Raw genomic sequence first — 25,337 nt, 5'->3', positions numbered from 1 at the left:
TACACAATAACAACTTTAAATGGGAGTCATCAAAGCATAACATAATCAAATTACTTCCCGCGCCAGTGGACCGGTCAAACCTTTATACGCGATCTAAGTCGAGCTATCTGGTTTTGCTGTTTGTGTTGGCCGAAGACACACATCAACTAGAGTCCCGGCCCCTGCAAATTTCCATGTGGTTTCTGCAGTAAGGCTGTAAAAGAAAATCAGCCTGGGATTGAATGCGAAGAGTGCCTTCTATGGTATCACAAGTGTATTTTTATGCCAACACGATCATATACCAGATCATATACCAGATATACCAGACAATTCTAATTTGGTGTGGATATGCCGGGAATGCCAATTTCCTAATTTCTCAACATCTTATTTTGAGGGGTCATCCAGCTATCTGGAAACTTTAAATGACTTCTCGGTTCTAAGTAAATCCACAGAGGAACCCGGATTTACTTACTATAACATCAACTCCTGAGCGCTGCGATACGCGACGCGGGGTCAGCAACAGGAATGTTAAATTGATCACGTGACACGAAACCACCCTAGGGACAATCAGCCTTATATTCTCGTGTTAGGGGATTTTAACTTTAGGAAAACCGACTGGTCGAGTTGCCTGAATAAGAACGGAGCCGATCTCACACCATCTGACGGTCTCGCTCTTGTTGATATCCCCCGTGATTTCTATATAGAACAGCTTGTTGACTTTCCCACACGCGGACACAACACCCTTGATCTCATAATAACCAAAAGAACCGGCCTCGCGTTTGATGTGACCTCTCCGGCAGTTTAGCGACCATCACGCCGTGAGCTGTTCTATCACTGCGTCCATCAAGTTGCAGTATAAAGCCAGTATAAGTATAAACTTTGAAAAAATCCGAGCAGACCTGTCTATGCTACATCAGACTCTACCTCAACTCGATCCTGACCTTCGGTCAGTAAATGATGATTGGATCTCCTTTAATGCTGCCCTATCCAAATCAGTTGAAGAGAACGTACCCTCCAAGATGGTCAGTGGCAAAGATAAACTACCTTGGATTTCTCCTCGGCTGCGACGCCTAGTGATACGTAAAAGCAGACTTCAGGCGAAGTTTAAAGCGACCGGGTCCGGAACACTGCGTACCTTGTGGAGGCACATGCGAAAAAAGGTTACTCGAGCCTGCGTACCGCGCGTAATGAGTACGCAAACAACATCATCGGGGATATAAAGACCAACCCCAAACCTATTTGGAAATTCATCAGGTCCCAGAGGAAGGACAACCAATCAATGCCACCTCTGAAAACGCCTTCTGGAACACTCGCAGAGTCAGATAAGGAGAAAGCTGAAATCCTTAACCACCAGTTTCAGAGGAACTTCTCGACAGAAGATACTAATGCCATCCCTCTTCTACGCCCCCGCTTCCCTTCCAAACCCGACATCATTGTCACCGATGCAGGCGTGCTCAAGTTATTAGACTTAAAAACAACAAAAGCGGCAGGGCCGGATGATATCCGGCCTTAAAGAGGTTGCGCCGGTCGCTGCACCCTTCCTACGCTCAATGTTTCAGAGGTCGCTTGACACAGGTGAAATTCCACGGGATTTGCTCATAGCTAACATATGTCCTATCCACAAAAAGGGCAACAGATAAGATGCTGGGAACTATCGTCCTGTGTCACTAACTTGCAACGTCTGTAAGTTGCTGGAACATATTGTGTACTCCAAATTGTGATGCTCCACCTTGATACCTATAACATACTTACAGACCGACAACACGCTTTTAGAGCATCACTTAGTTGTGTGACCTAGTTATGCCATGTTGTCAAAGATTGGGCCCTCGCTCTGGATCGCGGTCTCCAGACGGACGCGGTCATACTTGATTTCGCTAAAGCATTCGATTGTGTGCCACACGAGCGCATAAAGGTCAAGTTACGTGGCTGCGGAATATCTGGTGCAACTCTCCAATGGCTTGACTCTTTTCTTTCGCATCGTTATCAAAGGGTAGTCGTCAATGGAGCCAAAAGCAACTGGCTAACGGTGAAGTCAGGCGTTCCTCAAGGGACAGTGCTGAGTCCTGTTCTGTTTAGTTTATTCATCAACGATATTGTAAAGGACATCGACTCAGAGATCCCCCTGTTTGCAGACGATTGCATCTGTTACCGTACTATTCGCACGAATACGGATTGTGATTTGCTGCAAAGAGACAACAAAGCTTGGGTCATGGGCTAAACAGTGGTCGATGAAATTCGAGCCCAGCAAATGCAAGATAATTTGTGTATCCCGCAGAATGCGCCACAATACACCGTTCTTGTACTATCTTGATGACACCTCATTGGAAACTGTGAGAGAGGTTAAATATCTGGGGGTGACATTAACTCACGACCTAAAATGGAATCGGCATATAGCGGACATCACAAAACATGCCAACAGGGTGCTTGGGCTACTTAGGAGGAACCTTTCAAACTGCCATCGCGAGCTCAGAGAGACAGCCTACAACAGCCTGGTAAGACCACTCCTTGAATATTTTATTTATAATCGACCGGGACTTCGCGTACTTTTTTCTAACTCTGAAGGTGTTCGAGGTTTGTGCTAATAGAGTTCTAAATGGAACAGATTTGTTGTAGTCTAAAACTTTTACCATTATCTTCTTCGGTTGGAATGGTTGGGTAAATTTGGCCACCTCTCGCTGGCGGTTTTGCTTCGTACATGTTGTCCATTATATTATATGGTTAGATAATCTCGATGTACGTTTCTTGTTTTTGGCTTATGTATTCGACAACGCCGGATAGTTCTTCGCATATCACGTTGCTAGTAAAAAGCGCAGGGTTAGCGCCTGTCTCGGTGTTGATGTGTAGGACGTTTCCATTAGCACCCCATACGTAAAGCATGTACCTCACAGCTGAAAGTGTCTGGGGGTTATCAAATACTACACCAGTGCTCGTGTGTAGGTGGTTTTTCGGCATGATCACACCCCAAGAGGAGCCTACTTGGTTACTAGACACTAGAATGTTCAGCCTAATGAATTGATAAGAGGCGCCCCCAACGCTCCGCTTCCAAGCGAAGTAGAACCTCGGGTCGGTGGACACACCAGTGATCTCCGTGCAATGTAGGGCTAAATTCGCGGTTAGTTTGAGTATTTTTTGGCTTTTCTTCAATCCTAGGCTGATGTTAAAACCAGTTACCTCTCTCCAACCATCATTGCTGAGTAATATTTGGGGTTGGTGTATATGTTTTGCTCTTTATGAGGCTATACGGACACTGTTCCCTATGTCGTCAGCGACTGACTCACTTACTTGATAGTTCGCCGCTGTCTCACCCTCGATGCCGAAGGCATACACCTGGATTTTTTGGGGGCTTGGTGAGTTATGTGAGACGGTGAAAGTTATAGTACCTATGAAGTTACCTGTGTCGATTACAGCCTCAGTGAATTGGTAGCCTGGCTTCCCATCCATGGCGCCTCCCTAAATGCTATCCCCACGGAAGCCCCACACAGCCGTTTGGATGTTGATGGTCCCCATCGTAAGCATCACATTTGGGTCTATGCAGTAGCACTCAATTCGAATGGTGTAGCCTCTAGATGCTGTCCGTTCGGTAGTGCTATCGATAGGTAGAGAGATGGGCGTTGATTTGTTGGGATGTTAGATTATCGTATGTTAGTGTATCACCTTTTACTCCCTGTGCGCCCTGGTCTCCTTTATCACCTTTTTCATCCTTGACCCCTTGCATGCCTTGGTCGCCTTTATCATCTTTATCGCCCTTATCACCCTTTGGTCCCTGTAGACTAGCGTGGTAACTGGACACCTCGACCACTTTGATATTGGCACTGCCGACGCTGTTTGCTACGAAGTTGAGCACGACGCCCTTTCCTACCGTTTCCAGCTCGAAGGTTACATGCTGGGTCGGGTTGTAGGTTATTATGTACCTATTTTTTAACGACACTCCATTGAAAGAGTGTCTGTAGTCGTGCCATACCCCAGAGGAGTCCTTGAGTTGTGTGTCGACGAAGAAGAGCCTCCCCAAAAGTCGGATCGGTTGGGTTGTAAGTCAGTAGCTTCCCATTCCCCACGTCTGTATTTAGCGCCGTCATGCTGGTCTTAGCGCTTTGAAACCTCAACCAACTGTCGTCGCCCCTGTCTCCCCTCACACCTGCTGCCCCAGGTGCTCCTGGCGGCCCTCGCTCGCCCTTAGGACCTTGCAAGCCTTGTTTAAAAGTGAACTTCCCAATAAATCGTAGTTTAATTGTCACGTTTGATAGCGTCTGTGTGAAGTTGTAGCCGGTATCAGTTGGTTCGAATTTACCAATTTTTGTGGCGAAGGGTATGTTTTTTGTGTTTGGGAACTGTACCATGAACGACCCATAGTTGTCGGTGCTTGGTTGGACATACACCACAATCCATTCGGTTAGACTGTTAAACTTGTGGTTACATTGACCGCCTGATATGGTAGTGTCATAGTCGGTTGACTCTACCTTTTGGTCTATCAGTGGGATACCAACCTCGCCGAACTTGAGCCCTTGCACCTTAATCAGTCTATTGTCTTGGCTTACGTTGTTCTCTCTAATCTCTAGGCTTGTGGTGGATGTGACCTACAGTCTGATCTTGTAACTAGGATTTTGTGCCTGCTCGACATGCTATAGAACTCTAGTGTTTGACCGACTGATATGATCGTTGCCGTCCGGGTTGCATATCGTGTCTCTGATACTGAGTTTATCAACTTAACCCATTTGAAAGTAAAGATAACAAGATCACATTTTGTCATGTCAAAGCCTATATTGATGGCACCACTCACACTCCAAACATCTGTATCGACCTGACCGACGACGATGGGTTTGTTACTTCCTGAGCTCCCGTCCCTACCAGGTGCACCTTGCGGCCCTTGCTCGCCCCGAGGGCCTTGGACACCAAGATTCAAATCTTGTGCATTGAATACCCTCATTATAGTAATAAGTTATACTAAACTCGGCCGTAGAAGTTTCTGGCTATCTTCTTGTCTGGTTTACTCACGTACAAAAACGAGTATGGTTTACTCACTGATTTACTGTATTGTTCCTTGCTAACGCCGGCGTATTATAGTTAATCATATAGATGAGATATGGTGTTCTGATTTAGTTGAGATGCAACAGTTTAGCAAATGGAATGAAGGGTTCCGATATCTACTCATGGTTTTAGACGTATTTAGTAAATATGGTTGGATCATACATCTAAAAGATAAAAAAGGTGAAACTGTATTTACAATATTCAAGGAAAGAAGAAAACCAAACACCTGAAAGACCTGTTACAGAAAAATGGTATACAAATGTATTCAACTGAAACGAAGAAAAGAGTAGCGTTTGCGAACGATGGAATAGAACAGTTAAAACTAAAATGTGGAGACAGTTTACTGTTCAAGGTAACACACAATATTTAGAAATGCTACCTAAGATTCTGAAGCAGTATAACAACACCAAACACTCAAGCATTAAGATGACGCCTGTAGAAGCTAGCAAAAAGAAGAATGAAGGTTTAGTATATTTCAATTTATACGATGATATGGAAACATCAAAACAAAAACCTCAATTCAAAATAAGTGATAAGGTTAGGATAAGTAAATATAAACGAAATGTGTTCGACAAGGGTTATACACCTAATTGGACCGAGGAAGTTATTATAGTCAATAAAATACAATACACTAATCCTATTACATAAAAAATCAAGGATCTAAATAATGAAGACATACAAGGTAGTTTTTATGAACCTGAACTATTAAGAGCCAAGCAGGATGTTTTCCGCACTGATAAAGTCATTCGGAGAAATTATAAAAAGAAGCAAGCTTTGGTGAAGTGTGAGGGGTACAATGAAGAATTTAATAGTTGGATACCATTTGGGGATTTAAGGAATATGTGAAACGTTTTAAACAGATACTATCTAATATATATAATATATATTGTATCAATCGATACAGTATATATACTATTACTGTCGCTTATGGTAACCAAAAATATGACCGTAACCAAAAATATGACATTTTAGATTATGTAAATACTTACTGCCATTCTTCATTACTTTGTCGCACTCTGGACACTTGCCTACACTCTGTGTTTCTTTTTGTCCTCGTCAGATGCTCTCCTTGGACGTTTATTCACTTGATTTGATATATTCAAACGTAATATATAGATTTAGGCACTGCCTAAAAGCCGAGCCAGCTTTATTACCATATATGTTCATATGGAGAATCTTTGTGCAATTTAAGGGAATGACTCCCACTTTTTCATACATGTAACTTGTTTGAAATGCACGGTCCAAGCTGGATTTTATTTTATCTCAGCTATTTCTCCCACCGTAATGAAATGCTGGACCTTCTCCCAATCACCACTTCTTTTGCAGCTTAACAAAAAAAAATATTGCTGATATTTTAGTTTTATTTATTAACAGTGCTCTGTGTAGCTTCATTTGATAGACAACTGATACTGAACAGATATTTCCTATTTTACAGTTCTATGATCAAATAATCTAACATATATGTGCCTTGCCATGTACAGCATTACTCAGTTTTTTTTGTTGAGTACAACTTAGAAGATCAAGAGACTTCAGCAGATGTTTGCGGCAAGAGAGCCCAACATTTTGCACCCAAAAATACCTATGTAAAATTTTCAGCCATTTTTAAAACAGTACAGGTACAGGTACCAAATTGCTGGAAGATGCAACTACAAATCTTTGTAAATACAAATATTTCAATTCACTATCCTTTTCCTACTTCAGTCTAACAGCACCCTTAAAAAGGAAAAAGAAATCACAGTTTTGTTTATTTTAATTGCTAAAATTTTAGGGCAATATCAACCAAACATCAAAAATATTTTTCGAAGGGGAAGAATGCAGATTGATTAAAAGGGAAAAACATATTTTAAAGGGAAGAAAGGAAAGCTAAATATTTTGCTAAATATGCTGCTCATCATCCATGTCTTCATAAAGTCTCACATCATGGCTTTTGGGTATTAACAGTTTACCTGAATCAGAAAAAAATCGTTCGTTGTTATTTCAATTTTCTAATTTTCTTAAAACATGAGAACAAACATAGAGGAAAACAAATGATTAGATTAGTATCCTTACCAAACAGAAACAGACAACAGATCAATATTGGCTTTATATGAGAACGAAAGAGATACATTTTGACGTTTTTGTGTATTTAACATAAAATTTGTGTATTTAACATAAAAACAGCATGGGACAGGAGATAAGAAAAGAGAAAGACTTTGCAAGAATGATTGCGAAATGCTTTTTGTTTTTCCTCACACATTTGCCAATAAATTGCAAATGAATTCTCAATTAAATAAGCTTAATGATACAGAGTTTTACCAACACAACTGTGAATACATGAGTCATCAAGGTCGTTCTTACCTGAGCTAGATAGATAAGTCTTGATTTGTAGATGTATTTTTCTTATTTGTATTGAGGAAAAGTTTCTTTTACGATTATAACAGAACTGGGAAGCCGTTTTAGTGCGCGCCAAAATAGCATCAAATCAGCGTTCAAGAAATTGATCTCTCAGCCAATAAAAAACACAGTGGAAGCAAGATGATTAAATAGTGACACCGGGAAAATCAGAGAAGTTGTAAAACGACGAAAATCGTTTTGTTTGAGGATTATTATCAGAAATATTTGCAAACAAAAAGAATTACATTTAAAAGGAATACGACAGGAGTTACGTTTTGATTCATATATTTTATTCACACTATTTTGAATTGAAATTTTCGTCCGGAACTCACCTTGACTGTCCATGTTGTTTGCCTTGTGGTGTTTGCTCGTTTAGGAGAACAATTCCGTATTTTAGCTATCACAAATAAAGCTATCGAGTTGGCAAAACAACAACACGCAACCCGCGGGGGAGTAGGACAAAATAAAAGGAGCAAATCTTTACGCGCAGTGGTGGGGTGGTGGTTACTAAAAAAAGCCTGATTGGGAATCGACATGGCGCGCGAGTAATACCAAAGTGTCCCTCTCTTATCTTATGCTCTCTTGGTCCGATATAAAAAAAACGCTACTTGTGGACGACCTGGCTACGCACAGCCAAATTGTTTATAAACTAGAAATATCTCCTAACACAACAGCAAGTTAAGAGAGAGGATCACTCGTGGATCAACGTCGTTTATTCGAACGCTATTTAACACCTCAAGTGTTGTTCCATCATATATACATCATATAATAAGTTCTGAAAAATTGGCCCGAAAAACCGACTATTGTATGATCTCAAGTGATTGTCGAGAGGCTGATTTTCAGTGAGGTCAAAGGATTCAAGATAAAATGACAAATAGAAAGTCGGTTTTCGATTCATTATTATTTCGAGCATCGTGAGCGGGCCGATATCGCGGGGTCCGGGTCGTAGGATACCGGACCTCACGAGAGCCAATAACAGCGAGAAGAGAAAATGTTTTTTACAAGGTAAAATACATTTCCAACAGATTCTTTTTTTTTCAAAAAAATTGCTACAATTCTTTATCGAGCTTGCAGCGGCAGTGCCGAAAAGCACTTTGCAACTTTTTAATATTATTAGACTAATCCTTAACTCCTACTTCTTACAGATTAATTTCTATAAAAAAAATTGAATACATACAATCTTTAACCATCTATTTTTTGCTAGTTTCTTGAAAGAAGTTGTTTAAAACAGAATATTGAAAGAACTCGCTTATTTTAGCTTACCCTATAGGTGTCTAGATGATACTTCTAATGCAAAATGTATCAAAGAGACGATCAAAGTTATTTACATTAATCTTATACTCTTTTTAACTGGTTTGCCAAAAAGAATATGATCCTCTAATTGTCCTTATCAAGTTTGTTGGGATAAGTAAGTTCTTGCCAGTGGAATAACTTAATCGCAACTACCGGCCACGTTGCGTGAGCTGCTGTTGGAGGCAAATGTCTTTCTTGCGCTCGCCTCTATTTGTAACTCGCTGCCTTCCGTGCAGGACCTTGTCCCAGTCTCTGCCGGAAGATTTTGTTGGCGATAGAGACTAGGTGTGATTCTTGCGACGCCCCGCTTAAACTCCGGCATTCTGAACATATATATGACGACATTGATTCCCGAGTTGAGAAACCGCAGCCAATTAAGCGCAAGGTATAAATCCCTCGCGTATGTCTCTTTCTTACAGTCCATACAGTAATACAATACTGTCACGTAAACACCAAACGGCACCCACGTGATCAAGGACAAAAGCGTGACAATCAGAAGCGTGATAGCCAGCTTCCTGTCACGCAATATTTGCCGGCTGCTGACCGACAACACGCGACTGCCATACTTAAGTTTCACAGTGAGCGCGGTGCAGCAGATGAAGATGATGAGGAGCGAGACTGGGATCGTGATTCTTGTGTACGTTACAACAACTGGTGGTAGCGCCCGCGCATTGACCGCCAAAATGTACAGCGTGACAACTACTACCGCGCATGCCCATGGGATACCTATCATTGCGACGTATAGTGATTTCCCAGATGAGCGGTAGTAAAGAGGGAAGACCGTGACGATAAAGCGCTCTATGGAAATCGTCGCGAGCGTGTAAATAGAGGCGGGGCTGGCGAGGAAATTAATTACGCTCGCTGTATTGTTATTCTCTTCGGCGACTCCGTAGTACGTCATGACGATGATCTTCTCAACGAGGCTAATGCCGACCAGTGCGTCCGCGATGCTGAGACTGACCAGCAGGTAGTAGGCCCTCTTCCTCCTCATCTGAGGAGTGCGCAGGAATACCACCAGACACAGCAGGTTACCCGCTATGATCAGCACAGACACCGCGATGTAGCTGATCACCTGATAGAAAAATGATGGAGGTCAGCTGATTGAGAAAACAAGGCTGAGCACCTGATGGGGAAAATAAGGAGGATCACCTGATAGGAAAATAAGGGAGATCACCTGATAGGAAAATAAGGGAGATCACCTGATAGGAAAATAAAGATGATCACATGATGTGCAAAATAAGTGTTTAGAATAAGAATTTATTTTCTGTGACCACCCTTGCTCAGGTAAAATACCCGGCCTGGTGGAGTTGTGGTCTGGTGGAGTCGTGGTCTGGTGGAGTTGTGATCTGGTGGATTTGTGGTCTGGTGGAGTCGTGGTCTGGTGGAGTCGTGGTCTGGTGTAGTTGTGGCCTGGTGTAGTTGTGGTCTGGTGTAGTTGTGGTCTGGTGTAGTTGTGGTCTGGTGCAGTTGTGGTCTAATGGAGTCGTGGTCTGGTGGAGTCGTGGTCTGGTGGAGTCGTGGTCTGGTGGAGTTGTTGGTCTGGTGGTGTCGTGGTCTGGTGGAGTTGTGGTCTGGTGTAGTTGTGGTCTGGTTGAGTCGTGGCCTGGTGTAGTTGTGGTCTGGTGGAGTCGTGGTCTGGTGTAGTTGTGGTCTGGTGTAGTTGTGGTCTGGTGTAGTTGTGGTCTGGTGTAGTTGTGGTCTGGTGGAGTCGTGTTCTGGTGGAGTCGTGGTCTGGTGTAGTTGTGGTCTGCTGGAGTTGTGGTCTGCTGGAGTTGTGGTCTGGTGGAGTCGTGGTCTGGTGTAGTTGTGGTCTGGTGTAGTTGTGGTCTGGTGGAGTCGTGGTCTGGTGGAGTTGTGGTCTGGTGGAGTCGTGTTCTGGTGGAGTCGTGGTCTGGTGGAGTCGTGGTCTGGTGGAGTCGTGGTCTGGTGTAGTTGTGGTCTGCTGGAGTTGTGGTCTGGTGGAGTCGTGGTCTGGTGTAGTTGTGGTCTGGTGTAGTTGTGGTCTGGTGGAGTCGTGGTCTGGTGGAGTTGTGGTCTGGTGGAGTCGTGGTCTGGTGGAGTCGTGGTCTGGTGGAGTCGTGGTCTGGTGGAGTCGTGGTCTGGTGGAGTCGTGGTCTGGTGGAGTCGTGGTCTGGTGGAGTCGTGGTCTGGTGGAGTCGTGGTCTGGTGGAGTTGTGGTCTAGTGTAGTTGTGGTCTGGTGTAGTTGTGGTCTGGTGGAGTTGTGGTGTTGATTGGGTGATCACGTGACATACCTTTGTCAGGTAGAATGCCTGGTCGCGTGTCACGTGACTTGTTGTCGGGACAATTGCGGGATCCACTGTCGGCGTACTTGACATCTCTCAACTGAAACCAGAAAAAAAGTTCCAATCGTGGGAAAAGAGGTGACTCCAGCACATATTAAATAACTTTTGTTTACTATAATAGCAACTGTTTTGTAGAGGCTTATTATTTGTAAGAATCTATTTTTGATTAGGTTATTCTTCCCGTGATGCATTGCTCTGGAGAAATTTTTTAATTAAAAAATTTACTAAAATTCAAGCGGATTTCAAAACCTTTATGGAATTTGTTAGCAGCTTTATGTATGACATTTCTCAGCCTGAAAATGAAAAGGCCTTCAAAATTCCGTATCTCCTAAATATACACTATTCGGACAACCTACGCAAAGTATGACATCAAACGAAGTTTGGAGATTCACCATATTTGATTAGTCGTGTTCGTGTTTTGCACATAGGCACCACCTTAAGACTAATTTACCATAGGGGAAAATGCTAGTTGTACTGAAACAATCTAGAAGCCTACTTTCTCTTATATGCCTTTTCTATTATTGAGATGAGCCAATTTTAATTAAAAACGTTTGAAATATAAGACTTCAAATATCATTTTATTTGATTGGGCATAAAGATTTTGAGTTAGAAGGCGTTGATTTATCAGTTACACTGCATGTGTCTCTTATTATTTGTTTTACTTTTATAAAGATTTTGAGTTAGAAGGCGTTGATTTATCAGTTACACTGCATGTGTCTCTTATTATTTGTTTTACTTTTTTATTAAGTCTTTCATTACTATTACGCCCTGAGACGCCTGTAAAATATAGGCCCAACTCCAAAACGTCAGAAATGCAAACTAAACATCACCAGACCCGGATACTTATGGATTCCTCCAAGGCATAAACGACCTTGCATCCAAGCAATGTAACGGAATTGACTCTTTTGTCAAAATATCAGCCTTGATTTCTGACTAATTCAGAAACATTTTTTACCAAAAAAGACACAAAATAGAGACTACAAATAGAGACAAGCAAACACAGATCAAGTCACAAATAGATACCTTTATTGCGCTGCGTCAGGTCCCATTTTACAGCAATCGGTCACAATAATCAATGCTTAACCTCAATTAGAAGCGAGTCTATTTTGCATGCCTGCACTGCATCATGGGAGTCTCGGAAACACCTTGACAGACAGGTGGGCAATCTCCTCCCCCAGAATCATAACAGTTTTTTTTATAAGTCTCTTTGCCCCGAAGCCAAACAAAACATTTCCAGGTCCAAGGAACCCAGAATAAGCCTGAAAACAATTTTTTAATAAGGTTGGGTAGCAAAGATGGCCCACATTGGAGAAGCCCAGACAAGGAATTATCCCATTGAATCAACCTCAGCGTGCAAACATCCATAAGCACAGCATTAATTATGCCCAACATATATATGTACCCGGACATCGCGTCACAACAATTCAAGTCGATGGGTTACCATTTTTTGCTACCAATTTTTCTTGTATACCACTTTTTCTTTCAAATTAAAACCTTTGAACATAATCTGCACCCTCTCATCCATAAAAAAGCCGGGTTTCCCCTCAAAGAGCATGTGCTTTACGTACTGACAAACAATATGGTTACAGAAGCCAACCCAAAATTTGATTTTGTTATTTCTGGCCTGCTTTAAAGGCACAAATACGTGCCTACAACGCGAATACCGATGTGCAGAAAATGTGCTTGTTTTAAATGTATTGGTCGGTGATTATTATATTTCCCTAGCTACGCCCAGAAGCATTTATTGTATTTCAAAATGCAAGCTCGCACGGCGAGAACTTTCATTAATAATGAAATCTTAAACTGTCACTGGCAATGGATTATTTCTTGCAAATTCCACAAAAGTATGAAATTAATTACTTAACAAGTATTAACCAGTTATCAAATTGATTTTGGTTCAAGTTCGGTTCGACATATGCCTCTAACCTATAAAAAGGGTAGTTCATCCAGTTTTTACAACAGAAGTTAATATTTCTTTTCAGGGATATTGCACCGTGGCTAACCACGCTAATAATTATTAGCTTGGCTAACCAAGCTAATAATAAAGCCAAACAAACGATAAAGTAACACATTATAGGGGGAAATAGAATTTAATAAATTGTGTACAAAATGATAAAACACGTTTCAATTAAAACTGGCTCAATGACTCCCGTGTGCCCATAATGGCTAATACTACACGCATGCGCATGGCAAGTAGCGTAATCTAAATTGTTTCATATCCATTCTTAGGCGGATCCATGTTAAACCGCGGGGGGGGGGGGGGGGGGGGGTTGGCGTTGGTGACTTGCCACACAGCTAACAATACAACAGTATATAATGCAGTATTTACCCGCTTATAAGAACCTAGAATTTAAGAACCTGTTAGCTTAAAAATACCAATTAAGAACCCCGTCTAAATTAAAGGGTCTTGACCACACATTGTACGAAGGCCGGTATTGACATTTCATTAATCTAGATACCGCACTTCTACAGCCTTTAGTATATTAATTTTTCTTTAAAATTAAGAACCTGTTTAAGAACCTAAGTAGCCTAAAATTAAAAATAGTACCCGTTAAATAAAAACCTGTTTAGGCTAACCTGGGAAAACCTAGGTTCTCATAAGCGGGTAAGTACTGTAACGACATTGCAGTTGAGTAACACCTTCTAGACTATTACTGAGGACGTAGGGACATAAAGATGTTACGGTCCTTATTTTTGCGCTCACTATAGAACAGCTGCTAAGACCTCAAATGTATGATCAACGCTAAATAATCCGAGACTATTGAAAAAACGATTACAAGAAATTCTGAGAAAAAAAATAACAAATTTAGATATTTGTAATATTTTTTACCGGTACTAAAATAATTCACACACATCCAAAGTCTTTAATATTTTGTGGCAATAGAAGAGTTACAATTAAGAACTACTTGAACAATATTGATCTAGGCTACTCCTTAAAGGAAAACATAGATTAAAAGCATCCCTTTGACCAGTGCAATTTTTATAGGAAATAAATACTACGGTTGCAAATATTTGAACTGAAAAGCGAAATTTCATAAAATAAGAAGAAAATTATTCTTCTCCGGTGTTTTTCGCAAGAAAATAATGCAAAAACGCCAATTTTGTGCATGCGCTTGCTTGCTTTATAGCCCCTTAGTGTTGTTTTTCTCACCTGTTTTCACTCGGCTTAACACCACTTTCGATGAGAGAAGTACGATTTTTAATTTTTTTTTTCGCTCCTTCTCACTCGCAAAGTCGTTCAGCATTCGAAACCTGGTAGACTATCCATCCATGTCAACAATAACAACAGAAGAAAGCCGATGTATGTGGTAGAAAACCGAATATCAAGGGGCATCTGTCAATAATATCGATGGTCATGCTGGTTAGTTTTCAATGGCGTGTGTCAGGTACGGCTTCGCACTATCAACACGCCGAACATATGCCGAATATGCCAATGACCAAGTCACTCATGTACAACGTTCAATTACAAATAAATATTTCATAAAGCGACTAACGGCGACTTTTTATTAAATATCTGGCGAATAGAATTAAAACTTAAACGAGCACATCTGTCATGAAAGAATGTGAAAGAAATAAAAAAAGTTCGATTTCTTACCTCAATTGATCTCGGCAAACTTCAATTACATATTTTATAATACGTGTTTATTATATGGCTATGATGGAACGCGCGCTCTGATTGGCTTTTGAGCGGGCTGGAATCCTACGATATTGATAATTTTTGGCAGCGGGCTTTGTTTTATATAGCCGAGTAAGTTTGCGAAAACAAAATCTACCAAAAAAACAAAATTAACCAACAACAAACAAACAGGTCTTAGAAGTTAAAAGAATTGGGCGACGATAAGCACTTTGAGTCGGAGTTTTATTATCCTGACAAGATTGTAAAAGAACATTTTGACAAGAAGAAAAACAATCTGAAGAGCCGGCGAGCTTGTTTTCCCGCCTTTTTGATATCGATCGATAAAGGGTTAACTGGGATACCTGATGGGTTACCTGTGTATATATATGACAATATTTTTGGCCATAATAATACCGCCTGGATATACTAAAAACATTTGTGTAAAATCTTGAGTTATTATAAATGCCATATCATAACACTGATTGGGGCAAGAATGGTAAGGAGCACCAACTCACCAGGTTTGATTGGGGGGGGGGGGGGGGGGGCTCACCATGAAAGTGGACACGACTGATTGTCCTATCTTTTACACAGTGTAAATTTCTACCAAATGCTATCATACAGCAGTGCAGAGAGCATACACTAACATACACATAAACTACATAGAAAGAGATATATATAAAGATATATAATCCACAGCAGAGCACTGTTAGAAAATGTGTTTGAAAATTGTTATAAGTGATAGCACATTTGGGGGGGGGGGGTCAAAACAGTTTTTAGGATATAGCAATTTTCAAACAAATAATCTGGAAAGTCAAAAGATACATTTAGTCCACCAAGTTGTTTTCCAACAGCTACTCTTGTGAGACAATGAGCTGGCCCTATATTTCTGGTGCTGTTTGAATTACTCCTTCAGGAAAGACTACGCCTATCTGGTTAACTTCTAGAATACCATGGATGTAACAAGGAGGGCTATGGCTAAACATCCCTTGGGTGTATTTGCTTTGAAATTTAAAAAAATACAAAAACAGATGTGAAGACAGATATATAGACACGAATGGGAGCTGCTTCTTCCTTTCTTGGAACTCCGGTCTCCCACTGGAGACCTTGCTATTTTCTAACTAAAAGGGTTTGTAATAAAATCTGAATACTAAGCAAAAAATGTTTTAAGATATTAGCATATTCATGGCGAATTTTAGAGCATCACTTAGGAAGCAGCAGCATTGGGGGAACAATAATAATGAGAAATATTACAAAAAAAACAAACTCTCTTTTTTTTTTAAATTAAGTAGCAGTAAGTATTGTAATAAACCAGTACTTACATATCATTGTTTAATTCATTGTTCCAATAAACCCGCGATTATTAGCCACAATTTATTTTGGGTCTCAACAGCATTTCCTGCATTCCCTTGTTGACAATATCAGCCGTTTTCCCACCAAAATACAAAATGACATAAGAAATAAATGTAATTAACTTTACTTCATTCCTGAGTGTATAAAGCTAAAGCACCTCAAATTTTGGCCTTGAAGAAAGCTCCCGAACACTTGTTTCTTTCTCTACGGCCCTACGGGTCGGGTCTTCGACTAATCGTATCATGAATCGACGAAGGAAATACGCGGTAATAATTCAAATTGACATGAATTTCCACAATAGCATTATAGATAGAAAAGCTTTGATTGCATTTGCAATAATATAATAGATGGTGTTTGGTGTTTGTGGTCATCGCGCGGGTCACGCCAAGTCAAGTCAGCCGCGCAACTCCCAGACCCAACACTTTGTATTTTAGAACGCAGGAGAATTTGTATAGTGATGAAAAAAAAAGGAAAATTAAAGAAAATAGACTATCTCACGTTATTCATGTTGGGTGGGTGAAAGGGAAACGAGTGAGTAAAATGGGCCCATAATAGTCAGAAGAGATCCCAAAGAGACAAAAATGAAGTGAGTCCATCATGAAGTCTATTTTCTTTAATTTTCCATTTTTTCATCATGGAGTTTTACGGAGTCTTTCAAAGGAATCATATGTAAGTCATAATAACTTATTAGCCTATCAGTTTTGATTTAGATTAGCACTAGATTTCTTCCCTTCGATTTGTGATCATTGTATGTTTGTCGTAGTTTTTACAACATAATAATATAGCATATAATAATAACAACATCAGTACAGTAATATCTCCCTCTTTATTTTCTCACTTTTACAAAAGCTCAGGTACTTCAGCTTGCTGGCTTTGATCATCACAAAAATGCATCCCCTCGCTACAAGGATAGTTTTATTAAATGTATTATTCTTGGATTCCTTCTCAATTTACCGGAATATTAAAAAAAATCAATATCATATCTAATATCTAACTAAAAGTTGGTTCTCACTAGGATGTAAGCGCAAGCGTAAGCGAAAACGGAAGCGCAACACAAGTGTGAATCGGTCAAACAGAAGCGCAAGCGCAACAAAATCACGCAGTTGCGTTCTCTTGCGCTTATGTTCTAGCAGTGCAGCACATTACGATTTTTGGTAATATCGATTTACCTACTTATAATGCAAATATTCAAAATGGCCGCGCGGAGTTTGAAACTTGAATTTGTTTTGTTAGCAAGACGTCTCATTGCGAAAAGTGACCAAAACAGCAAAATGTCCTGCTCTGTACCAAGTTTTAATTTGATTGATGAATTCCTGTGTTCGAAAGTTAAATATCGTTTGGGAAACCTTTTCAAATTGAGCGCTTTTATTTGAGACTGCCGTAAAATCACATTACTCACATACTCTTTTCGTAATGTTTACGTTTAGAAAAAGAGGAATATGAGTGTGATGGACCAAATTCTTCGGCTTAGAACCTTAACAGGATTAAACTAGGATAAATGAGGATCATGGCATACTAAAACAATCTTCACCACAAGCCGAAATGAGTGCCCACAAGGTATGGTGAAAGTTGAGGAGAGCGGAGGTTGAATTGTGAAAACGAAAGTGCGAATCTAGGCCCAACGTCTATACTTCAACAGGGAAAAAAAGCCGAAGAATAAGTATGAAAATCCGTGTAAACATTTAGCCGAAAAGCATTTTACCATTCCCTTGTCTCTGGGGTCCACTTCTTCTCATTCTTTACCAAAATGTCTTGCCCTTCGACCACCACAATAACAAACTCCAAGGATAAATACCCCCCCCCCCCCTTTCCCCCAAATATGTAACCCAAACACGAGTTCTACTCCTAAAACATACAATAGCTTGAAACTTGCCAGTCCCGTAAAAATTACTATAGATGAAGCTTTAGAAGGAAAATTCGCTTATCAATTTTTATTTATTTATTCCCTTTTATAAAAAAAAACTCTATCCTTCTCACCTCCAAGGCCCTGCGTCAGCACACTCTATGTGACATGCCCTCAGTCATCACAACCTAACTCCCCTTACCGTTCATTTCTCAACCTTTAATTTTACACCCCATGCCTTTTCCTAATTGTCTGCACACACCATAAAATAGCCCTCATTGATTAAGCGCATTACATAGCCACTCAAACCAGTGCCTCCCTCTAAAATCTAATGCTAGCTAGAGGTGCATAAATATGTTAAAATAAGCATTTGCGATAAGAACTTTTTGATAAATTAGCCCCCCTCCCTGCCCATCCTCAAAAATACCCAAACCTGAGTTCTATACATAAAATAAACCAAACATAGAAACTTACTACACAAACAAATACCCAAACCTAAATTCTATAGCCCAAGCATACAAAATCTTGCTATAAGGGAGCTTTAACTCTCAGATTTGCTTATTAAATCAAATCAATGTTATTCCATTTTTATAAAAAAGACAACAAACTCTGTGCAAAAGGCACTGAGGAAAAATGGGCCTGAAGTATCACCAAATATAAATATTTATTTTTCAAACAGTATGATACCTATGACTGCACCCCCATACTCCTAGAATCTTCAAGGCCTAGTAATCAAACCTGGTACAAGAGGGGTAAAAAGAAGGGCATAATATGCTAAAATAAGCATTTGCAATAAGGACTTTTTGTCAAATTAGCCCCTCCCCCCCCTAAAAAAAAACCTGAGTTCTATACATAAAATATACCAAGCATAGAAACTTACCTCCCAAACAAATACCAAAACCTAGTTCTATAACCCAAACATATAAATTCTTACTATCACTATAGTTTTAGAAGGGAGCTTCAACACTCAGACTTGCCTATCAAATCAAATTAATCTAATTCCCTTTTTTATAAAAAAAAAACTCTTTGCACATATAATAGAGACTGATGAGAAAAAAATTGGGCCTGAAGTCACCAAATATGAATAGATATTTTCCATATGATATCTTCTCTAGTGAAGCTTGGAGCCTCTGGTACCCATGGTATGACTACACTCCCATTCTCCTATAATCTTCCTCATTGAGTAAGCGCATGGCATAGCCACTTAAACCAGTGCACCCTCTAGAATCTAATGGCAGAGGGGCATAATATGAAAATAAACATTTGAAATAAGAACTTTTTGATAAATTAGCCCCCCTTCCTGCTCATCCTCAAAAATACCAAAACCTGAGTTCTATACATAAAATATACCAAGCATAGAAGCTCACCTCCCAAACAAATACCCAAACCTTAATTCTATAGGCCAAAGATACAAAATCTTGCTATTTGGGAGCTTCAACTCTCAGATTTCCTTATTAAATCAAATCAATTTTATTCCATTTTTATAAAAAAGACAACAAACAAACTCTGTGCAATAGGCACTGAGAAAAAATGGGCCAGAAGTATCACCAAATATAAATATTTCTTTTCCATACAGTATGATATCTATGACTGCACCCCCATACTTCTAGAATCTCCAAGGCCTAGTAATCAAACCTGGTACAAGAGGGGTAAAAAGAAGGGCATAATATGCTAAAATAAGCATTTGGTCAAATTAGCTCCCCCCCAAAAAAAACAAAATACCCACATCTGAGTTCTATACATAAAATAGGGACTTTAAGAACCGAAAACGCAGCGACGTGGAAAACCCCAGGACCGTCGGAGGCATGGAGCGAGGACCGCGTCTCAAACGCGGGAAACTTGAAGTTTAGATGCAACAGGCGACGCGCCCGCTACTTTACATGTCAACAAAAAGCTGCTTTTCCGGTAGCTTCAAAAAATGTCAAAAAACTCGTTTAAAGCTGTACAAGAATCTTTGCTCTTCTCCCTGGAAGAACGAATTATAGACAAAGAGGAATTTGCTGTCCTTTTCGAAGAATACACGCCGCAAAACCTGCCTTTTTGCCACTGGGACTACGAAGAATTTTGTCTGGAAAATAAAGATCCCGCTGAGTGCAAGGCCGACTTTAGATTTGAAAAGAGAGATATTCCTTTGCTCGTAGATGCTTTACAAATGCCAGATACGTTTACATGTGTTAACGGCACGGTTTGTGATGCAACAGAAGGGCTGTGTGTCGTGCTGAAGCGGTTTGCTTATCCTTGCAGATTGTCAGACATGATTTCCATATTCGGTAGATCAGTGCCAGAGCTCAGCATGATTTGCAATGAAGTGACTGAATGGATCTACAATGCTCACCACCACCGTACAACAGAGTGGAACAACTTTATCCTGTCCCCCAATTCATTGCAAACATATGCTGATGCAATTCACAACAAAGGTGCAGCCTTGGATAATTGCTTTGGCTTTGTAGATGGGACAGTTCGCCCAATAACAAGACCAGGATTGAATCAGAGAGTTGTTTACAACGGACACAAGCGTGTACACGCTCTCAAATACCAGTCTGTTGCATTGCCCAATGGGCTCATCGGCCAACTATTTAGACCAGTAGGTGAGATATTTATCCGTATGTTTTATCAGTGAATGGTATATCAAGTTTAGAAAAAAACACAGCACAAAAACCAAGAACCCACCCACTCCCTTTTTACAAAAACTTTGGAGGGGGTGGATACAGGGGTGTTTGATGTCCAATCCTCTGTTTTTAGAGGGTAAAGGGTGATTTATGCATTCATAAGTATGCAGTTTACTAATGTTAACTTTTCTTTTTTTAGAGGGAAGGATGCATGATGCAAGAATGTTGGCAGTCTCAGGATTGTACGACAGCTTGGCACAACATGCTTTTTCTCCAGCTGGTCAAGAAATGTGCATCTATGGGGATCCAGCATACCCCCTACACAACCATCTGCAAGCGCCTTTTAGAATGGGTGTACTCAATGGGCCAATGCAAGACTTCAACGAATCCATGAGTTCAGTCCGTATTTCAGTTGAATGGCTCTTTGCTGACATTATAAACTATTTCAAATTTCTTGACTTCAAGAAAAATCTCAAGATTGGACTCAGTGATGTTGGAAAGATGTACATGGTCTGTGCCCTTCTGAGAAATGGCTTAACATGCCTTTACTCCAACACAACCTCTGAATATTTTGGACTTGATCCTCCTACACTGGTTGACTATTTCAACTAAAGAAAATAAACAATCAAATTGAGTTTGTATAATGCAGGTAGTACAGTGACAAACTATTTAAACAAGTGATGGGTGGGGCAACAAAACAACACAACAAAAATGTGCACATCACTTTTAGAATGGTGCATATGTAATTGTTAACAGTGAAAAATAGAAACATTTGCTGTAAAATATACTATGTTTTATACAAAATGTATTTAAAGATATATAATCTTGTATGATAATAAAAATTTTAACTTTTGTTTTTAAATAAAAATAACATTTTTGTGCAAATCAAGCACAAATAGACACTATACTGTACAGTAGTTCCCCGCGCATAAGAACCTGAATTTTTCAATTTAGCCTAAATAGTTTTTTTTTTATAATTCAAGAAAATTTAAGCTACCAAGGTTTCTCAAAATAGGTTCTTGTATCTTGATATTTGACTCAGATGAATAAATTAAATTTGCAAAAAATATGTCTAAATATCACCTTCTCATACAATACAGTGCATTTATTGTAAAACAGGTAACTATGCTCTTGTAAAATTTAAAAACTAGAAAGTAAACAGTTTCTTCATGTCATATATCAAATACTTATTTGTTCAACATTTTCCCCATTACTCCTATGAACTGTTGCATCATGAGCATTTGTTGCTGCTGGAGTTGCTGCTGCTGGAGTTGTTGCTGCTGGAGTTGCTGCTGCTGGAGTTGTTGCTGCTGGGGTTGTTGCTGCTGGGGTTGTTGCTGCTGTTGTTGTTGCTGTTGGGGTTGTTGCTGCTGGAGTTGTTGCTGCTGTTGTTGTTGCTGCTGGAGTTGCTGCTGCTGGAGTTGTTGCTGCTGGAGTTGTTGCTGCTGGGGTTGTTGCTGCTGGGGTTGTTGCTGCTGTTGTTGTTGCTGTTGCTGTACCATAGCTTGCATCATTTCTGTATTCTTTTGCTGCAATTGTAGTTGTTGTTGTTGCATTTCCTTTTTCATGTTGAGCTCCTTTTCTCTAAGTTCACTGTTTTTGTCAGCTCTCTCTTTCAAAAACTCAATTGCATCTCCTCCCTTCCTTCTTTGTCGCTTAGGTTTTACATCCACATCACCCTCTCTGAAATCTCTCTTCTTTGTCTGTGACAGTCGACCAGTACATGATCACATTGCTGTGTAAAAAAAATTGTTATTGCAACATGCACACCATTATATCCCTGATAGAATGTTTTTAAACATTATCATTTTATTCAATATTTAAAAACAAAAAATATTCAAAAAATATTTAAAAACATCATTTTATTCAATATTTTAAAATATTGAATAAAAAGCCCTACAGCGAACTTGTGTGACTTTCCAAACACAATCAAATATGACTGAGAAAAATGAAAACAAAGTTTGCAAGACAATAAAGATAGATCTAAATACATATTTAAGCTTTCAATTAATGTGGGCCATGATGATAAAATTTAGATAATTAAATAAAAGCAAAATAAAGTGTAAACTTTTTTGTCCAATCTATCAGTGTTGCACATGAGTGTTGACAACATGCTTGAACCTTTTTTTACAAATTATTGACAAATTGAATCAAGGTAAAACAACAAAATCAGAACCCAAAACTTCAGTACATTCACGTATAAATAGAAGTTATTTTCCGATAAAATTAGTCTGGTAGACCCGATAAAAAATTTACTTTACTTAAGTTAATTAAACTTTAAAATATCTTACTTATAAAAAAAGGATGGCTTTTCAAATGGGTATTTTACGCTCCGTTATGTAATAAGCTAAACAGTATAACCTACGTTAATTAGAAATCCACGAGAAGTTATGACAGAAGAACATAGAAAATACACTATAGATTCAAAGATAATGAGATGACATACTTTAAAGATTTGTCCTTTGCATCTCGCACGTTTGATGCCATGGTTGAACACACCTGCTAAGAAAAAAAACGTTCATTTTTAATCAAAAATCGATTCCCTTGACTTCTGTAAAACCTCTACCTCTAGAAAAAGCAATAAACTTCACATACATAATGAAAAAATATTTGGAATACGCTTCCTTTCTATTAAAAGTATCGCTGAATACTCACGTTTTCTACAGCACTTCAAAACTCGATTCGTCGCGTTCCCGCCAAGAAGAGAGAACTTCATGCGCATGCGCTGTTGGGCAAAATGTGAAAAAAACACTTCCGGTCGCGTCCTAGACCCGCCGCGTTCTCGGTTCTTAAAGTCCCTAATATACCAAGCATAGAAACTTACCTCCCAAACAAATACCCAAACCTAATTCTATACCCCAAACATATAAATTCTTACTATCACTATAGTCTTAAAAGGGAACTTCAACTCTCAGACTTGCCTATCAAATCAAATTAATTCAATTCAATTCTTAAAAAAAGACTCTTTGCACATATAATAGAGACTGATGAGAAAAAAGTGGGCCTGAAGTATCACCAAATATGAAAAAATAGATATTTTCCATATGATATCTGCTCTAGTAAAGCTTGGAGCATCTGGTACCCAGGATATGACTACACTCCCATTCTCCTATAATCTCCAAGGCCTGGTAATCAAACCTGGTACAAGTCTACTTTGTCTTCACAACCTGTGTCAGCACCCTTACCATGCCTTTTCCTCATCCTAGTTTATAGGCTTTGCCTTCCATTTGCCTGCACACACAATGAAATACCCCCTTAATGGCTCTACCTTGGTGTTAAAACCTGTGTATTGTGCACGATTTGTGTCACAAAACTTCTATTGTTTGATAAAAAGAATCATGATGAAAACAGAGCTGAATACAATGAAGTCCTTTGGAGAGGGTTCTAACACCGAGGTATACATACACCCCTCATTGAATAAGCACATTAGATAGCCTCTCAAACAAGTGCCCCCTCTAAAATCCATGTTTAAAAAGCCATAATGTGAGCATTTGTGGTAATGACTTTTTTTACAACGAGTAATAGCAAACTAATGCAGCAATGTATAATGACTGCCATCCCTGAGATTTACAGATCATAGCAAATCTATTGATTCCAGGATCAAATATAAACATTTAAACATAGTACTTTCATGTAGTGTCTTTTAATTGCATACAACAAACAGTGACTCGCGGCCATATACGATTTAGCTTTATTTTTTAATGAGACTCGCTGCCATTCTGTATAAGATTCATTTTAGTTTCAATATCCCAGCTAATTTTTTTTCTTGGAGTGTCTTCATTTCGAGTGTGAAAGCAAGATAAATCCAGGGAAATTCTGTGCAGTTGTATGACTCGATGAAACGTACAACTAAATAAGTGGCGATCAATCATATACCCTGCTAGCAGTGGCTTACCCTTCCGCGTTCATTACAGTACGATTCGGTGAAGTCGTAAAAATAACCCTGCAAATGAGGTCTCTTGCCGATGAGAAACAACACAAATAGGATATATCTGACGCACTGAGTCAGTGAAATCCCTGCTTAAACAGATAAGACTAAATCACTGCTAGCAGAGAGTTAAAAAGCGGCGTTCAACATGATTTTCCCGATTCGACGGAACCACCATTTTGTTTTCTTGTCCGCGTGAGACTGGGCATAGGAATACTCATCTCTGATTGGTTAATCAGATTGTTTATCAAATATAACCAAAAATGGTAATGTTCCAAACTGTCTAGTGAGAATCGGAAAACTATGTGCGTTCCGCTTGCGCTTACGTCCGAGTGAGAACCAACCTTTACAGAATTCGTTTGACCATTAGGAAGATAAATGTTGAGAAACCACGAAGAAGCAGCAAGTTAGAGCGAAAACGGTGTTTGAAGCACTAGGTTTTCCGCTCTTGATTTTGAATGTTTCGTTTCGTTTTTGAAATCTTGCAATCCTTGAAGTACTACTATATCCCCTTAATAAACCGCAACTGCCCGTATTCTTGATGCGAGAATGAAATTTTCGATGGTATTTGTGCAAATAGGTTTTTTTTTTCGGTTTCAAACAGCGGCAAACAACAAGATTTAAATGCAAAAGCGCGGGGGTAGGGTGAGTAAAAATGCTCACGCGCAGTGGTGGGGTGGTGGTTACTAAAAATAGCCAGATTCGGAATCGACATGGCGCGCGGGTAATACCAAAGTGTCCCTCTCTTATCTTTATGCTCCCTTGTTTATAACTATTAGCAGATGTCAGTCTTCGAACTGAATTTTGCTTTTTGCCATTCCCCGTTTGAGCTTACAGCGTTTTTTTTTTTATTCTAATAGGAAAATTTGTACATAAACCTCACGTATCATCGCAAAGGTCACCAAAAACCTTTTCGAATTAGCGAGAACTAAGCGCCATTAAAATATTCCCTATGAGCGCTAGCACACGCCCGCACTGCTTTTCTAACGCAAGGCCATAATAAAATTCGGCGATAGC

The 25,337-nt window shown here is 39.6% G+C and overlaps 2 protein-coding genes and 1 long non-coding RNA gene across 3 annotated transcripts; 1 reads left to right on the top strand and 2 right to left on the bottom strand.

The window, feature by feature from the left end:
• Positions 1 to 8,809: 8,809 nt before the first annotated feature.
• LOC5504138 (probable G-protein coupled receptor 21) lies at positions 8,810 to 14,426 on the bottom strand. The gene is made up of 3 exons (XM_032372409.2): positions 14,126 to 14,426; positions 10,924 to 11,014; positions 8,810 to 9,742 (listed from the first exon to the last, which is right to left on the bottom strand). Exons 2-3 carry the CDS (start codon positions 11,005 to 11,007, stop codon positions 8,810 to 8,812), a joined length of 1,017 nt encoding a protein of 338 aa, XP_032228300.2. The 5' UTR covers positions 11,008 to 11,014; positions 14,126 to 14,426.
• A 5,016-nt stretch (positions 14,427 to 19,442) lies between these two features.
• LOC116611814 lies at positions 19,443 to 21,260 on the top strand. Its single transcript, XM_032372400.2, has 2 exons — positions 19,443 to 20,371; positions 20,592 to 21,260. Exons 1-2 carry the CDS (start codon positions 19,702 to 19,704, stop codon positions 21,002 to 21,004), a joined length of 1,083 nt encoding a protein of 360 aa, XP_032228291.1. The 5' UTR covers positions 19,443 to 19,701; the 3' UTR covers positions 21,005 to 21,260.
• A 698-nt stretch (positions 21,261 to 21,958) lies between these two features.
• On the bottom strand, positions 21,959 to 24,561 carry LOC116611817. Its single transcript, XR_007307408.1, has 3 exons — positions 23,048 to 24,561; positions 22,839 to 22,894; positions 21,959 to 22,127 (listed from the first exon to the last, which is right to left on the bottom strand). It is a non-coding gene; the product is annotated as an uncharacterized LOC116611817 (long non-coding RNA).
• Positions 24,562 to 25,337: the final 776 nt, after the last annotated feature.

This window comes from Nematostella vectensis, chromosome 3 (assembly GCF_932526225.1).
Source record: "Nematostella vectensis chromosome 3, jaNemVect1.1, whole genome shotgun sequence".
In the NCBI taxonomy this organism is placed as follows: Eukaryota; Metazoa; Cnidaria; class Anthozoa; order Actiniaria; family Edwardsiidae; genus Nematostella; species Nematostella vectensis.
The sequence above is the reverse complement of the archived record's forward strand: the minus strand, read 5'-3'. Positions and strand labels throughout refer to the sequence as shown.

What these genes read in the sequence shown, in the direction of transcription:
- LOC5504138 (XM_032372409.2), bottom strand. Translation starts at nt 11,007, where the DNA reads ATGTCAAGTACGCCGACAGTGGATCCCGCAATTGTCCCGACAACAAGT. An exon ending in AGGCATTCTACCTGACAAAG is followed by an intron (nt 9,743 to 10,923) that starts GTATGTCACGTG and finishes TTTTTCTATCAG; the next exon opens with GTGATCAGCTACATCGCGGT.
- LOC116611814 (XM_032372400.2), top strand. Translation starts at nt 19,702, where the DNA reads ATGTCAAAAAACTCGTTTAAAGCTGTACAAGAATCTTTGCTCTTCTCC. An exon ending in CCAACTATTTAGACCAGTAG is followed by an intron (nt 20,372 to 20,591) that starts GTGAGATATTTA and finishes TTCTTTTTTTAG; the next exon opens with AGGGAAGGATGCATGATGCA.